General features: G+C 41.8%; 1 protein-coding gene across 2 annotated transcripts in view; it reads left to right on the top strand.

The window, feature by feature from the left end:
- The window catches only part of mmp16a (matrix metallopeptidase 16a (membrane-inserted)), a 73,691-nt gene that overhangs the window by 7,654 nt on the left and 49,207 nt on the right, over positions 1-16,830 (top strand). Inside the window, exons 2-4 of one of the 2 annotated variants that reach the window (XM_005744901.1) lie at positions 13,530-13,678; positions 14,881-14,895; positions 15,178-15,300. In XM_005744901.1, the coding sequence (XP_005744958.1) occupies positions 13,530-13,678; positions 14,881-14,895; positions 15,178-15,300 (287 nt within the window). The remainder of the gene's footprint in view (positions 1-13,529; positions 13,679-14,880; positions 14,896-15,177; positions 15,301-16,830) is intronic. The other variant, XM_005744902.1, reaches the window with a different exon arrangement.

Genomic DNA, 16,830 nt, shown 5'->3' with positions numbered 1-16,830 from the left:
GGACAAGAGCGGCGAGGTCTATCGCGATAGTTTAATTTTTCTATCGAGAAAAAGTTATATCGCGATACATATCGTTATCGTTCTATTGCCCAGCTCTAGTTATACCTATGCAGTGATTAAATTTTTTTTAATACCAACTTGCTAGTTTAACATTTAACTACATGGCTGTTCTGAATCAGCTTCAAATTCAGGTCAGACTACATGAATTGAGCCTGATTATGACCTGCAACAAACAAAGTAGGGTGTTGCTTTGCATCAGGAATGAAAGTGCAACTTGATCATTTTGTATTTCATAGTGTGTCACAGCAACTGAAAGTCAGAGCTGCAATCAGAGGAAGTAGCTTCTTACAAGTTTTCAGAGTCTTCGATGGCAGTTCCTTCAAGTCTGTGACTGAACTGACCGATGTGGTGATTGGCATTGGTGTTGGAGCTGAAATTGAGCACATCCAGTGTCACTTTGTTTTCTGCAAATCTCTAGCTAGAGTCTCCTTCCTGATGATCATCGCACGTGTCCTCAAAGACAGCACGCACAGAAGGTCACAGAAAGGAAAGATTTTCAGATACACATTCCCCCCCTAATTATAAAGGGCAAAAATGTTGTGCAGTCTGGGCTAGGCATTATGCTAATCAAAGCTTATTGTCTTCTGTATTTAGCATAATTTTTAAATGGTCACAAAACAAGAATGGGATGAGAAGTTCTCATCCAACTGTGGCAACAAAATCATGCTTGACAAACTATCCCTTGAGTAAGTTTACAATAATTAAATAAACTATTACTGTGTTATATTCTTTACATAGCTATGTAGGCAGTGTAGCTGCTTTCAGCACTGGGCTAAAGCCAAGCTCAAGTGCTGCCCAGTGCAAACTACTCAGTGCTGTTGTCACTGTGTGAATGGGAGAGCTTCATCCCCACATCTCAGCTCATGTTACCAGTTGGCATGCTCAGCCCCTGAGTGGCATCTGAATAATGGAAAACAATTGATGCGAACGTGTGTGGATGACACACCATGTGCCTGTGTGTCCTGCAGGTCATAGAGAGAATTTATGTTTTAATATAACACCATACACTAGAAAACAGTGTTAACAGACCTCATTTGCTATTTTTGGTGATAATCGTTCACTGTGTGTGTTTTTTTTTTTTTTTTCCCCAGAAATTGCTTGGCACTCAAACAGTGTGCTTAGTACTTTGGTGTGTTTTTCCTTGAATTTACAGTTAATGAAGACTGAATGTTTCTATACTTTCCCTGCGCCACGGTGGTTATCAGCACTGATATTAACAACTTAACTACACAGTTCTCCAAAATAGCCCCCAATTGAAAATGCATCATGTCCTTTTGCGGCACAGGCTTCGTGTTCCATCAGTGGCTGGGCTGGCTATTCCTTAACAATTTATCTTTAACAAAGTCGATATTAAATTGTTGCTTTTGTTTCCCTGCAGCCGTATTTTCCTCCTACATACAGTACACTTAGTGTGCATGAGCTCACCTCCTGTGTCTGAGTGCACGCAGGCATATTTATGAGTGTATTTATATTGGTGCGCTTCGCCCTCGTTTCTCACTGAGGAATCATATGGATTACACACACGCACGCACGCACGCACACACACACACACACACACACACACACACCATTTCTTGACGTCATTTGGCTTTGGTAAGAGAGCAGATTTGTGAGCCACTGGGGTGTCTGTGTCAGTCTGTTCACCCAATCCTGGAGAAATACAACAACACCTGCACAGACGTAAATGATTCATAATCATGCACACGTACACAAGCAGACACACACACACACACGCGCACGCACACCTGACTTTCTCTGAGCAGCCACTTGTTATTATATTTTGTTCAGAATTTTTCCCTGCATGTCAGTCTCCTTCTTTCTAAGACACGTCTTTGGTCACAGCTTACTGAGCTGTTAAATCTTTAATGTCACTAACAACAGCAACATTAGATGATGCCAATGGGGCATCACGTGTAAGTCTGTCAATTAGGCTTTTGACAAACGCTCAGGGGTGTGTTGGGGTGTGTGTGTACATATAAACGTACGCATAGTTTTGTGAGTCATGACAACTGTTTCAATCTGTTCCTGCGTGCATGTAATCACATTTCACTGTGTTTAAATTAGCGATTGGGCTTCATCGCAGAAATTAATGTACTTTGAAACCTGAATATCAAACAGCCTCATGGAGGTTTTTGTCTTTTAGGATTGATGTCATACTGCAGCTCCTGTCACATGCCATAATCTTGATGTTTCTTGCTGTCATTTTTCATTATCTTAAGTCATTAAAATACTTTGACAAGCTCCCAAAAGATTATCCACTTAAAGCCCGCTGTTCTGATCAGTATGTATGATCAGACTCTGACATTTTTCCATGACATTTTTGTGACATTTCATCCTAATGGGGCCACTGAGAGGGTGGACATGGCATGCATAAAGCCATTGTGTGTTTGTGTGCGTGTGTGTGTAGGCACTAGGGGCTAAATGTGCTGCAGCGCCCTGCTCAGCCTCTGCAGTCATCGCATCGCATTGGGGTCATGAGGTGCAGACGATGGTTTTGGTTTCATTAAAAGTCAGGTTGATTCTTTTTTCCCTCGTTTAAATTTTACAGTATGAATTTGAGTACGGCACTTTGAATCATGTGGGTATGCGGTTATTTGTGTGGGCAGGAAAAGGCTGCGGTTGCCTTGACGACCCTGGCATACTCGCAGTGGTCCGGCATGTAACCGATGAATAATTCAGGGCGGTCAGAGGTGGCAGGCTTCCCCAGAAGGCTGGGATCTTGTTCCCACAAGTCACCTGTGCTGAGAGATGATCACTTCTAGCAGCTCTGCTCCAACTTGCAGCACAGATTGAGCCACTTCATACCATCATCACTGGGTATACTCACAGGACATTTTGATGTAATGTCTCTACTCTGCTAAATGTTTATTAATGAATCAAGTGGCTGGATGTGCTCAACAGTAATGCTTGGGCACAGGCTTTCTTAACAGTTGCAGCTGAAATCATTTTTAAAAAAGTACATTCATTCTCCTTTTTAAAGTGTAGAGTAATTGGTCAGCGTGTTATTTGTAGTGTAGAAGACTCTGGGCAAGGTCTTCCAATACTGTTTTTCTGTCCTAGCAGGGAGCTAATTGTATTCTGTCAGCATGCCGGGGTGTAAATCATTCACATTAGACGAGCAGAATAGAAAATAGAAGGGCTTTCAGTGTCTGAGGCCACAACTGACAGGTGCTGCCCTTTAACAGGTTGTATTTCTGTCTCGGCAACAATTTAACTGACACACAGAGTTCCATTCTGCTAATGCAGCTACCTATTTGTGAAAAGGCGGGTTGGCTATTTCTTGACAGCTAGATCTCAGTTTGATCACAGTTTCGACATGTGGACCTCCTGAATAATTAAAGACTAGTTCAGCCACCAGAAAAATTGTTTAATTATAAAATCTAATTTAAAAATAGCACTACCACATTTTAAAAAGTATCTTCAAGCTGAGGCATACTCTGTGTCTATCCATGGGCCAGACAGAGGTGAAGGCTTTTAAGCTCTGTTCACACAGACTGGTTGGAGACTAGCTGACGACCACTGGTTGCAACAAGAGAAAAATGAATATTCTCTCACTAGTTGCAAATGGTTCATGGCAGCTGCTGTGAATTTGACTGCTAGAGCCTCGATTATGCAGGCCTAGAGATTGGTCAGCAATGCTATGGTAACCACCTGTCGCTAGGAAAAAAAAAGTGCATTCTTTGACCGATTGACAAGTGGTTGCTGAAGGTTGCTGCCAGCCGCTAGCAGGAAATTAGTGGCAAAGCGATATTGGGTGTATTACCTAAATTCTCCTTACAGTTTCTTTGACTGTTAGCAGGTGGCTACGATTGCCATTTCTTTGCATAGAAGACTGCAGACTGAAAACTATAACCCCAAACTGGAAACCGAGACCACTTGTCTTCAAAGTAAAAGTTGCACTTTTTGAAATGTGTTGATTGTGTTGATGTGTTGACCTCCAGAGTAAAGTTGTGCCTCAGAGCTCTGAGGCACAACTTTACTCTGGAGGTAGATATTCTCCATTGGCAGGAGGGTGCAGACCGGTCTCTAGGCCTGTGTAATGAAGGCTAAACACATAATCAGAGAACAGTAGTTATATCCAGTAACAGCTGTTTTCCACGAGTAACTTTTAGTAACAATTTCTCTGCAACTCTCACTCCCATGTGGACACACTTGATGAGCACAATCACTCAGCTAAATTCTAATGCGCTTGTGCACTTTATTAATGCTTAATAACAACATTTTCAAAGCTACTGATCATAAAATAAAGTTACGTGGTATGTTCTAGATGGATGTCATGCTTGTATCACCAAATAGTAAAAGTAAGTGACCAAGGAAATGCGTTACTTAGCCTACAGAAAAAAAGATAAAATTAATATAAGTGATGTCCCACCGCATTGTAAGAAATGCTCAGCACTTTCTTGCTTCGATTAACATATTCTGGCTCTATCACTGTCTGTATATAATAGAATATCATTTCTTATAAATCTCCAGCAACAGCATGTGCACTCAGCCTGACAAAGCTCAATTAAAATATGATGAACAGTTGATCTCTTCTGTTCCATCATGCCTGTGAAATTTCTCACAAGCTTGTAAACAAACTCTCTGGCGTTCGCTGAGGGTCTGTTACAAGCCTGCTCCAAGTAGGAGTGTAATTCAGAGATTTGCAGACAGGCTGAGAAAATGTTGCTGTCCCTTTATCACAGGGGCTAAGGTTGAGAAGCAGAAAAACCTACAGAAAGTTAGAATACCATGAAATCCACGTGGGCCATATCTGTAAATTGTTCATGAGACAAAATCAACAACAACAAAAACGATTGTATTGCACACTAACTGTAGCTATTCTACAGCCCTCATCCTCTGACTGAAGCTCACAGTGAACAGCTAATGCAAATGTGGTCTCCAACATAGGTCACATGCCGTCTCTGTAACCTGAGGGGACCAAGCCCCTATCAGTTGATCAGTCACAAATGCCAACATCAGCAGCTGCTGTGTGATGGCGGTGTGTTGCCATGACGACCGGGCTTCCTGAGCCACATCTCATCCATAATGGAGTGATCCCGTCGCCTTACAAGGTGGCCTTTTGATGGCACCCATCGGCTAATTAGCCCGCCTTCTGCTCGTTAAGTCACAGGCCAAGTCAGCTCGTTGGAAGGTGGTCTGATGAGACGAAGTTCACCTCAGTTCAGCACTCGTGTCGAACATCTGGATGTCTGACCCTCTCCTGAATGCTGCCCAAATTCACCTGAGATGGCTTTACTAATGATAATACAAGTTTTAGTCTCTGTTTGAGACAATTCTCTAACTGAAAAGTGTAGTTGAAAGTAGTTGAATGAGAGGCGTAGAGAAACAGGTAAAGGTGTAAAATGGGACAGAAGAGGCTTTTTAGGGCAACTTTGAGGATGGAAATTTGAAACCGTGAGATGTGTGTGTGTGTGTGGATTTCTTTTCCTCATAATGGGACAAGGGTGAAAAAGAAATGCACTTACCGTGAAGAAGTGTGCAGGCAGGCAGGTTAGGGGAGGCCAGGTTCTTCTCACATCTGAAGCATGAGAGAAATCTACTTCAAAGTAAAGTGAAATCAAGTGTGGAGAATCCAAAAATAGGCACTGATGCATTTCAGAGATTTTAGCCTCTGTCAGGGCACTGCTGGTTGACTCCTTATCCTTCCACTTCAAGAGGGACTTGATTTGTGAAGAAGTTTAACCTCATTATAGCGCTTTTGCTGCCTTCTGCTTTCAGGGTGCGCTCAGTTAGAGCGGCACGATTAATCGTTAGAAAATCGCGATCTCAATTCATACTTATGTCCGATTTCATTTCCAAATGACAACGATTTAAAAAAAAGAAGAAGAAAAAAGGACGATGACAATTGTACCACATTTTGATCTGGGACGTAATCTGCATGAAAACAAGCGCTCACAAATGACAAGGGCGGAGCCTTATACCACGTGATAAAGAAGCTGGCTGCTAAAATTGGCAGGGAAAAAAACAACGGAGAGCACGTCAGGGATGACGAGAAAGTGACAGGAGAAAATCCGTCCGGTCAACCACCCAAACATCAATAACGGGAACCTTATACAGCGCTTCCCTATGCACGTCGAACTTCCGCAGGCACAAAGAAATTACGGAGGCTATCACTTATCACCTGACTAAAGATATGGCTCCCATCAACACTGTGCAAAATGAGGGATTTAGGAAAATGATCAATACCCTAGACAAACGCTACACAGTGCCGTCCCGCAACTATTTTTCTATTGTTGCGCTACCTGCTCTATACACGCAGCGTCGAGCAACGATGGAGACGGAATTTCAAGCAGTTCAACATTTTGCGGCAACAACAAAATGTGAGACATTTGTTGTTTTTATGTTTTTTTATTGTTTTTATGTTCAGTCTCAACTGTTACGAAGTTGATGTGCAGTTAATAAGTGCAATAAATATTTATACTGGAAAAGAAAATCGTGAGAGAATCGTGATCTCAATTCTAAGCCAAAAAATCGTGATTCTCATTTTATGCAAAATCGTGCAGCCCTACGCTCAGTACTTAAAGAACAATGCTTGGCTGGTTTGGAGTGAGTGCTCAAATTGATCGACCAGGTATGATGATTAATTCCAGTTAGTTTGTGGTGAAAATTGTGAAATTATCACCACAGTGCACCTCTTGAGCTTTGTAACTTGGAGCTGTCACAGCTGGGGCACGAGTGTACGATCGTGCCGGTTTTACATTGTACATACCGGTACATTGGCACCTTAAAGCTGCCAAATCAAACATGCCGAGCTAGCCGTGACGGTGTCCCCTTGTTAAGGGGAGCAGCCATAAGTGGCTTGTTTGCTAAAAGTATCATCTTTTGCCAGGATAAACTTGACTCTGATCAGTCACGAGGTCCAGTCCAGTAACCTAAATTAGCTGATTAGCACAGAGTTGTAATAGAGGTGGTAATTAGCTGTACACACCACTTTAAACAGTTTAGTTTAAGACATTTTAACATAGGGATCTAATATGAGAATTGACTTTGTGTTTACGCCCCCTTTGCGCTGATTCTAAAACTGTTAGTTTGATCTCTCTCCAAACGATATTGACTGAACCAGCAGCAAAAGAAGATCCAAACTAAGCTTCACATAAACATCGTCATGGACTCCCTCTTACTTTTGCTGTTTTGCTTCCACCACAATAAAATCACACTTCATGCACAGCTGTCTCTCTCTCTCTTTCTCAGTGTACTTCAAGAACAGTTTCCCGTCTATCCCCGAAATATGTTTTCTGCATTATTCGCTTGCTTGTTACGCACAGGACTACTGTTGTTTACAGCGCTCTCGTCCAATGTTTTTTTTTTTCCTTTTACTTACTTCCGAAATGAAAACCTAATTTCTGCCGTTCAATAGACTTCTGAACAAATTTAAACTTTTTAAAATTATACAAAATGCAAAACGCTTAGCCGTGTCTCTAATAAAACCTCTGTAACTTCAGAGGTAATGTTCATAAGTTGATTAATGATTTTCTTTCGTTTTTGATGTACTGCAGAATATTTTTATAAATCCCAGGCCAGGAAAATCACCATGTTTTTCTGTGATTTATCTTCAGCTACTTTGACACAAAGGCATCTGCTGTGATGCTTACACCTTTGATAAAGTCTCGAAAGTGTCAGCTTCCTTTTCATAGATACAAAAATATGTAAATGTCCTGATCTGAATTATAATATTTCTGACTGTCTGAGGCAAAATTTCCCAGATTCAAATCGAATTGAATCAAATCGAATCGTGGATCGAATCGATTCAGGATCTTGTGAATCTGAATCGAATTGATTCTAGAAATCAGTGACGATACCCAGCCCTACTCCTGAGCTCAGAAGGTAGGGCATGTCAGCTCCTGATCGGAAAGTTGGTGGTCTGATTCCTGGCTCCCCAAGTCTGCATGCCTGGGAAGTTACTAACCCCAAGTTTCTAACCGATGCATCCATCGGATGTGAATGTGTGTGAATGGCAGATAGAAAGCACTTAAAGCATAGAAGAAAGTGCTTGTGTGAATGGGTGAGTGTGGCATGTTGGAGAGTAGGAAAGCTCTATATAAGAATCAATCCATTTACCATTTTCTCTCTTTTGGAGACGGCAACAACAGACCTCTAGGGGAACTGGGCTCCTTTTCTTTTTATTAGCTATTTGGACATTTTTAGTCGTAAAAGATATCTTGCTTTGTGCAAAAAATAACAAAAAAATCCAAGTTGAAAGGTGTATTTATCACAATTCAGAACTGTTCCATCAGTGCTCCAAATATTTCTTTGGATTCTTTGTAGCTGCCCTTTCTTGAGCTCCCTTTGCAAACACTAAAAGCGTATGAAGTAAAAAGTGTTGATGCTTTGATCTGGGAGCTGAATTACTGATGTGTTCATGGTTTTACCATCTCCTGCTCATTTGTCCTGGGCTCTATTTCTATCTGCAATCCCTGTGACTACAGAAAGTACGGTTACTGTTCTGTGTCCCTGTTATTACACTGACAAGAAATCCAAATTGCAACTTTATTGAACCAAACCATCTACGTTCACAAGCTCCCTCGTTATCCATTTTGCAGAGAGCAGGACGGGGAAGAATTTCTGTCTTATTGAATAAAGGATGCTGTCGAAGTGGAGCCTCCTGCTCTCAGGAACCCTTGCATCGGCAGAACCCCGGGAACCATAGATCACAAAGGGAAAGAGTAAATCGATGAGGATGAGAAGTGGGCAGCAGCAGAGAGGGAGGATAATGAAAGAAAACAGAAAGAGATAAGGACAGATGGAGGAGTGAAATGTAGAAAAAGTAAAGTGCTCGGCACTGATTCAGCAGAACACGTCTTTAGATCTTCAGTTTTTTCTCTCTCTGATTATAAGATCTCCATCGTGAAGGTTGTAAAAGTCAACTCTGAATGAACGAAAGGACATAATACTCACGGTTTATTATAGCTTCAAATTCTGCAATTTTGGAAATACTGGAAATAATTTATACTTGTGCTTCCTCCATCTTTAACCTCTCTCCCAACGGAGTCACATAAAGTTTGGCACGATGACGGAATTAAAGATCAAAGCCTTGGATTGAATCTTTGAACGTGTGCAGTTTTAATAAATGTGAGCCTTGAGCTCGTGCTTCTCTTTGATTCCTGCGTTGCAGCGTGTGGATTTTGGTCCTGAAACTGCAACTGTCGCAACTTTTTTTGTTTGACTGTGGAAGTTTCTGGTTTTCCGCGTGAACGACGACACGAGGAAATGCGAGCAAAAGCGGCGGTTTGAGGAAAAGCTTTGAAGTAATCTGAGCTTTTTTTAAAAAACTACAACAAACACAGTTTGGAGTGTTTTTAGCTTAATGAATGAGACTCTATGAAAACCATCCTGGTGATGTCAAAGCGACGTATCAAGAGTATAAGTTCTAAAAAGAAGTGAGGCTGCGTTTTGAAGCGGATGTCCAGAGATTAGAGGAAGCGGACATGAACCAATAGCCCTTATTTTGGTTATTCTGCCAAACGTTGCAGTAGCAGAGACACAATGACCGAAATGACTCAGCTGACTGTTTTTGCTGTCAATGCGGAAATTTTCATTGGAATTACCGGCCGCCCTCTGCTGCTATATTCATCCTTTTGTGCTGTCGTGCTGTTTCCCCACGGTGGTGTACATAAAGAACCGGTATGACAGCTACACCCTCCACATCCTGCCACCATGTTTCATTCTCATATGGGACGTCGAACAACCCTTCACCCCTCCTGCGCGCTCGAACTGGCACCATCCAATATCCCCTCAATGTTTGAGTGGTAGACAGCGACAGCCGCAATAACTCAAAGCACAAACACATCACTTAGTTCTTGCATCCCAAAAAAAAAGCGAGTTTTCTTTGCAGCCTTTAATTTACATAATCGTCACGTAGCTCTGTAAACATCGATGACATGCGCACACCAAGTGTTGGTCACAAATTGACAGTTTCTTTAAGTTCATGAACATCTCAGTTTCAGAAGTAAATATTTCCTCTGGGAAAACGAATACACTGGCCTCCCTAGCCTCTTTTTATCTCAGGAGGAAATATGTGCCCAAACTTTTTCAAAACCCATCCAGCCGATTGAAGCTGGCGTCGAATTAAAATATCTCTCTGCTGATGAAATCAGGTTTTACAGTAGTCTCTTAGAACTGCAGAAGAAAAAGAAAAAGCGTTCTGCTACAAATATGCAGTGCCACGTCTGAACTTGTGTGCTTTTCATCTGTATCGTCTATTTTTTCCCTTTCCTCTCTCCCTTTTCCCTCTGAAAGCACTAGGGCAGTGGTTATAGGACAGAGCCAAAGTTTGGTTACCAAAGGGAAAAAAAAAACAGAGGAGATGAGAGGGAGGCATAGAGATGATTACAGGACAAGAAGAATTAAAGCAGACATTGGAAGGAAAAGAGAGTGCCATGAGGTGGAGAAGATGTGGGCATAGAAAGAGAAGAGAAGATCTTACAGTGTTTGGTACTCGTGAAGTCTGCTGGGAAACGCAATGGAGTAACTGTAACAAGTGGCTTGATGTGTAGTCAGATTTGCAGATTTATTTATTCATTTATTTTAACTAAAGTTGAATCTAGTAAATCTGACACACATTGTAATGTTATCACCCACCCACTCACAGTGAGAGGGGGACGAGGAGAGTGCGGCTGCAGGATGGGCACGAAAAGCACCAAAGCGTGCAGTAAAGAAAGGGAAGAAAGAAAATACACAAAGAGAGGTTTGGGGTTTACGGGCAGGTACTTGGAAGTGTGAATCATGACACAGGTGTAACATTTTGGCATCTGCCAAAGTGATGAGAGTGGAGTTTGATACTGTAAGTCATTGATGCAGAGTTTGAGTCTCTTCATGAAGGTCTCAGTAGATGTGCCAGTCACAACACAAACTACAGAGAGAAAGTCTCGCTTATTCTAGAGTTAAGACTCCAATGAGAAGCCGCTTTTTTAAATGTTATTTATATTCCAATGTAATATAGACATATTAGTAACTGGGTTTGTCATTGGCACTGTTAATATTTTCCTTTCATCAAACAATTTCAGGGTAGAGAAAGTAGAAAGTTTAGAAATGCTGTTTTGCTGGCTAGTTCTGATCTTACTGAAAGAATGTGTCTTTATCTCAAGTGTAATTAACAATGTATGAAGTTACTTTAATAATTAAATAGAAAACATAATTTCCACATATTTTGTCAATATAATTCTTAGCTTTATTCTCATAAATTACTAAAGGAAAAGTCTGGGATTCAGAATAACTGGCTGTGTGGAAAGAAAAGAAAGTTATTTTTCCAGGTTACCTTTTTATGAAAGAACTTAATCCTGTGTTGCGAGAAACAATATGGTATATATAGTAAGGCTGGTAATTAAGTTGGCAGCAGTTAGCTTAGCTTAGCATAAAGACTAGCAGGTTTAGAAGTCTGGCTTTGCCTGAAAGGATCAAGCTGCCTTAAAACAAAGCAGGTTATATATAAAATGTTAAAGAGTGAGCTTTAGGCAGGCTGGTGGACATGTATTGTTAAATACAGCAGGGCTCCAACCAGCTCATTAGAAATGAAAAAACAATAAAGAAATCACTTAAAAATTGGCTGAAAGTTCAGTACAGACCTCCTGTCTCCACAAACATATCAGAATCATAATCAGCATACTTTATTATTCTATAAGAAAATTATGTGGGTTAGAGTTGCTCATATATTAAAGAGATGTAGCTGCCCTGTTACACTGGCATGCACCACCCTTTAGCTTCGCCCTTGCTTTGGACTGGAGTGGGCATTAATTTTCCCAAAAGGTGGGACTGTTTGGAGGGCCACACTGATAAGCTAATATAAGTTAATTATTATTTATTGGTGCAGCCACTCACAGCAGTCCCAATTTCTCATGTGGCCCTTTGGGATAATTAATTGCCCACCCCTAGAGTCTGGACAAACATGGGCATTATCTGGATCTGAAGTCAAGCTAGGCTAATCACCCTTCAGTTGCACAATCACCTAATGGAGAAGCTTTATGTAGTTCTTTAAAAGAAATGTATTTCAATGATCTTGCTCGTTCTTCCTGCTCATAAGATGCTTTGTTAATTACCAGTAGGAATCCCCATGTTTGCATGAACTATTTATGAGATCACTCACATTCTCAGCTAGGATCTGCTTTGTGCAGTTGCCACCACACTTACCCACAATGCTCAGGCACCTGGGCATCCTCCCGGTGTCATGATTTTTTTATTTAGTGTCCTCATTTGCACATTAGCTGAGTGACATGTTCAGTTCTTCTCACCTTCTGAACAGTCATACATATCAGCTTGTTTGCACCGCTGCTACAAACAGCATATACAATAAGTTTCAAAAGAGCTCATTGTTACTGCTTGGATGTGGAGCGCAGTCACCGTAAACGAAGCTATAGACTCGCATTTCTTGCTTTTTATTGCATTTTCCTCTCGCTCTCGCACTCTGGGCTTCCCTCCCTGTTTAGTAAATTTCATTCTCAGTGTGTATGCTATCCTGAGCAGCGGGCCTGAAGCAGCTTGAAAACACTGTGTATGAGAACGGCGCTCAGGTTTCACAGCACAGAGTTGCTGAAAGAGAAATAAGAAGGTCTGAGGCAAACACGCGGTAGTTCTGAGTTCACTGAGTATTTGAGATTCCGGGCCAACGTTGTGTTGTTTCACTTTCCCCGCTCTTCAAGCAAAACAATTTAACCCTCGTTTTGCTGTTGGCTTTGTGTTCCGATATGCAGCAGTTAGCTAATCCCACATTTGGCATTTTTACGATGAGGACTGAGTGTATACAGAGAGGCTGAGACTATCCAAATCCCTAAAGCCTCTTCTGTGGGGACGCCCGGCCGATTCCCGCTTCTATTGCTTGGTCCAAAGATCTGAGCAATGATTCCCTCTGGCTGGATTTTATAGGGACACTCAAAGCTTTATTACACCAAAGCCCTTTCCAGACAAGTAAAATGACATGATAACGGATGACATTCTGCACTATAGACTGGTATGGAGATTTCTCTCTCTCTCTACTTATGCCCTTTTACAAATGTCTTTTCAGATGTGTCCTTAGACCGGTTACTAGCTGATCTTTGCTCTGTGTAGCTTAATGCGGAGTTTTATCTTGATGACATTTAAATGTTGTTCTAGGTCATATGGAGTGTGCTTTCTGCTTAAAATGCTTCTCATGCACAGGACAAAAAACAAACTACACCATAAATTTACTTGTAGGAACTCTGGACTCGCACTTCAGCACTAGCAGCTCTGCGCTGCTCAGCTGGACAGGGTGCGGGTGAAGTGTCTTGCCACAGCGGAGGCGGTTAATGAGCTTTATAGCTGTTGGAAGAGCCAAGCTGGATATTTCCCCACCTTTTCAAACTTTATACTCAAGCTAAGCTGCCTCCTGTCTTCAAATGTCTATTTATGATTTTGAGATCATGTTTAGCTCCTGTCCAAAAATCAGTCTTTGCAGATTATTCCTTGGAGTTTACAGTGATGTCTAACCTTTTTCCTCCTTGTTTCCTTGTTTATAGGCATGGCTCCAGAGGTATGGCTACCTCCCTCCTGCAGACCCCAGAATGTCAGTGCTGCGTTCTGCGCGAGTCATGCAGTCTGCTATCGCTGCCATGCAGCGCCGCTACGGCCTAAATGTCACAGGCACGCTGGACAGCAACACTATAGAGTGAGTCACACACACCTTTAAAAATACCCTTAAAGACACCACAGTATGAATTATGCACAAGGTTCACGATGGGTTTATTCCCAAAATAAGAAAACACGGGTAAGAATACAACAGGAAGCGGCTGAGTGTGAAATTACAGCTACAGAGAAACCGTGGTGTTTGCTTTGGTCATTTTTTGTATTCGCCTGAATACAAGTAATTACTTAGGATATGTTGAATTGCTCATGTGGCTTTTAAAAAGAGAGAGATGTGGATCTCAGATTGATTTTTATGATTTGATGAACAGTCTCAGACTAAAAATCTAAATTCGCTGAGGGCCTCGGGCATACTGTAGGTAGATGTTTTATTAATTTGAGGAGGGAAAACACACTGCGAACTGTGTTGCTTGTGTTTCTTTTTTGTAGGACTCACAGTTCAAGTGAACTAGACATTTTCAAAAATGGAGGTACAGGCTGTTTGTGTTTCTTTTCGCCCCGTCTTACATTTTTAAGGCGACCAGAGTCATTTTGCCAGACGCAAAGTTGGCGTAACGTAGACTAAGTGGGGCTTATTAATGTGATCAAAGAGGGTTTTTGCAAGAATACACCTCCGATGTCAGATCAAAGACTTCACAATGTTTTAGTATTAATAGACAGTGGAAGAAACAGAAGAGCTGCGACTCTGGTTGGCTTTGTCCTCATTTGAACAGTCCAACCTCAGCCCAGCAGCTACAAGCAATCAAGCAGGTCATGTTGGTTTGGATTTTCTTTCTTTTTAATGGAAAGACTCATTGTTATATTATATTTTGTCTGCACACAGGAGTGTAGTGGAGTGAAAACCCACCTGGGGCTCTCATAAGTCTTTAAAGAGATGTTTTTAAATTATTCATCTGTATGAGAGCGGCAGTGGCACGAGGACACAGATCATCTGTGTTTTTAAAGCAGCCCTGGATTTACCCGGGTTTAACCTCGCCGCATTATACCTGCAAATCACTAAAACAGTGCTCGCTGACATTTGTGCACACCAACAGTGAAATACCATCCATGCCACACGCAGCAAAAGAGCTCACATTGGTCACTGAACTGTGATGTGGCGATGTGGTGGCCAGCTATGTGAATGCAGACTAACAGCTATCCAACCGCTGGGCTGAAGCAGAGTGAAATGTGATGAGCTAACAGTGCCTGTTTCTTTTTCCCCCCTTCTGCTTCTCTCGATTAATGTAGGGATAACACGATAAGGTGAGGCACCTTTTTTTTGTACATTTGAATACATGTAGTTTTACACTGTGTGGGTGTTACGATGAAGTACGTGTGTTCTGTTATCAACACGTTGTCATCTTTGCATTTCGTTTACATATAAATGTTCAAAAATTGCATCATATTGAATTATTTTGCACATCTGCTCTGTGTGACACTGGCTCAGAGTTGGCTCCTGTGAGCCAGTGACATCACTGTGTCAGGGTGGGGGAGGTAATGTGCTGCTGCCGATATAACCTTTTTCCTCCCCGCCTCTCTCCACAGGTGGATGAAGAAGCCCCGATGCGGGGTTCCTGACCAAATAGGGGGTGTGTCCAGATTAAGTGTCAGGAAACGACGGTACGCCCTCACGGGACAGAAGTGGCAACACAAACATATCACATACAGGTGGGTGGATTCAGCTTTTCTTTTGTTTTCAAGGCATTCCAGTGCTACCTAGCACTACAACATGTTCAGAAAACCCCAGAAACACACCCCAAACTGCGAGGAGACCCCAATCACCCGAGCAGCCGTGTGGGAGACATAGAGATAGGAAGAAAGAATACTTTTTTCTTCAGTAGCTCCTTTATTTCCGAGTCGTTTGAGCTTTTGACCTGTCCCTGCCTGTAAGCTTTATAGCAGGGCTGTCAAACATAAGGCCTGTGGGCCAGAATCATTCTAGCAAAGACTCCAATCCAGCCCATGAGATTTTCCCTCTGCTAAAGACTTCCCACATGCCCATTCATGGTACATCAATGTAATTAAGTGACAGATTATTAACTGACAGATGTTTTTTCACTAACTACCAAAGAAATTTCTGTTTTTTGGGTTTTTGTTTTGTTTTTCTTTTAGAAAAGCCTACAGAAAAAAAGGGGACATTTTCTTTGGATTAACCAAAACCTGTGTAATAATTACAGGACAGTCTGGGCAATGAGCTGCCAGATCCTTCTTACACATTCATTTCTTGCAGTTAAAGCCCAAAGAGTCACGCTGACAGATGTCTTACCCCTACTCTAGCAGCTTCTTTATCATGTGCAAAAACTGTTTCTTGTATTGAGACAGGCTGTATGTGGCCAACCAAGTAAAATCACTTTGACATCCCTGATTTCACTTCCTCATTTCCACTGAAAGAAGCACAATATTTGAACTTGCGTAATGGACGTGAACCTACAAAAGCAAAGGTCAAGTAAAGTTCCACGTCACTCAGAGCCTTAAACATCACATTAACAGCAGCACAGGCCGTGTCCATCAAACCTCTCACTGCCGGAGCCGTCTCGCTCCTGACAGAACATGTAGCACAAATGCAAAAAGAGTGTACGCGCACTGGTGACCTCACCGATTTCATAATTCACCAGCGCCTTTGCTGACATCCCGCTACATGAGTAATAATGTATAGGACAGCTTTCTGTGGTTATATAATTTTTCTCTGCTAAGATGTAGTGAGTAGCCCAGATTCTGTAATATTTCATGTGTGTTATACTGTTGCTTGCCTCAGCTTCGTGTTTCATGGACAGTCCTCAAGTGCTGTTCTTGTTTTTTCAGTTATTATTCTAGATTTTTAAAAATGTTTTGCATAAGCGGTAATTCCTGCTAAATATAATGTATGGCTCAGTGGCCTCGAATAACCTTTTCTTTTTTTGAGATTGAGTTGAAATTGAGCACGTGGTTCATTTGCAGCACCACTGATAAGAAACCAAACCAATGAGGCGGATCGATGCAGAGTGGAGGAGGAGAAGGGTGGAAATGAGGAGAGAGGAAAGAGAAGAGAACAGGAGAAGCAGATTCAGAGAGAAAGACATGAGCTGAGAGGAGGAGGAGGAAACCCTGGTGGAAGGCAGAGGGTACTCTCTGACAGATTAGGGTTATGTAAATGAATGGGAGCATTTTGAGTGTGTGTGTGTGTGTGTGTGTGTGTGTGTGTGTGTGTGTGTGTGTGTG

This window comes from Pundamilia nyererei, unplaced genomic scaffold (genome assembly GCF_000239375.1).
Source record: "Pundamilia nyererei isolate P.nyererei 1_Seehausen unplaced genomic scaffold, PunNye1.0 scaffold00150, whole genome shotgun sequence".
Lineage (NCBI taxonomy): Eukaryota > Metazoa > Chordata > Actinopteri > Cichliformes > Cichlidae > Pundamilia > Pundamilia nyererei.
Note: the sequence above shows the minus strand (reverse complement) of the source record. Positions and strands in the feature narration are given on the sequence as shown.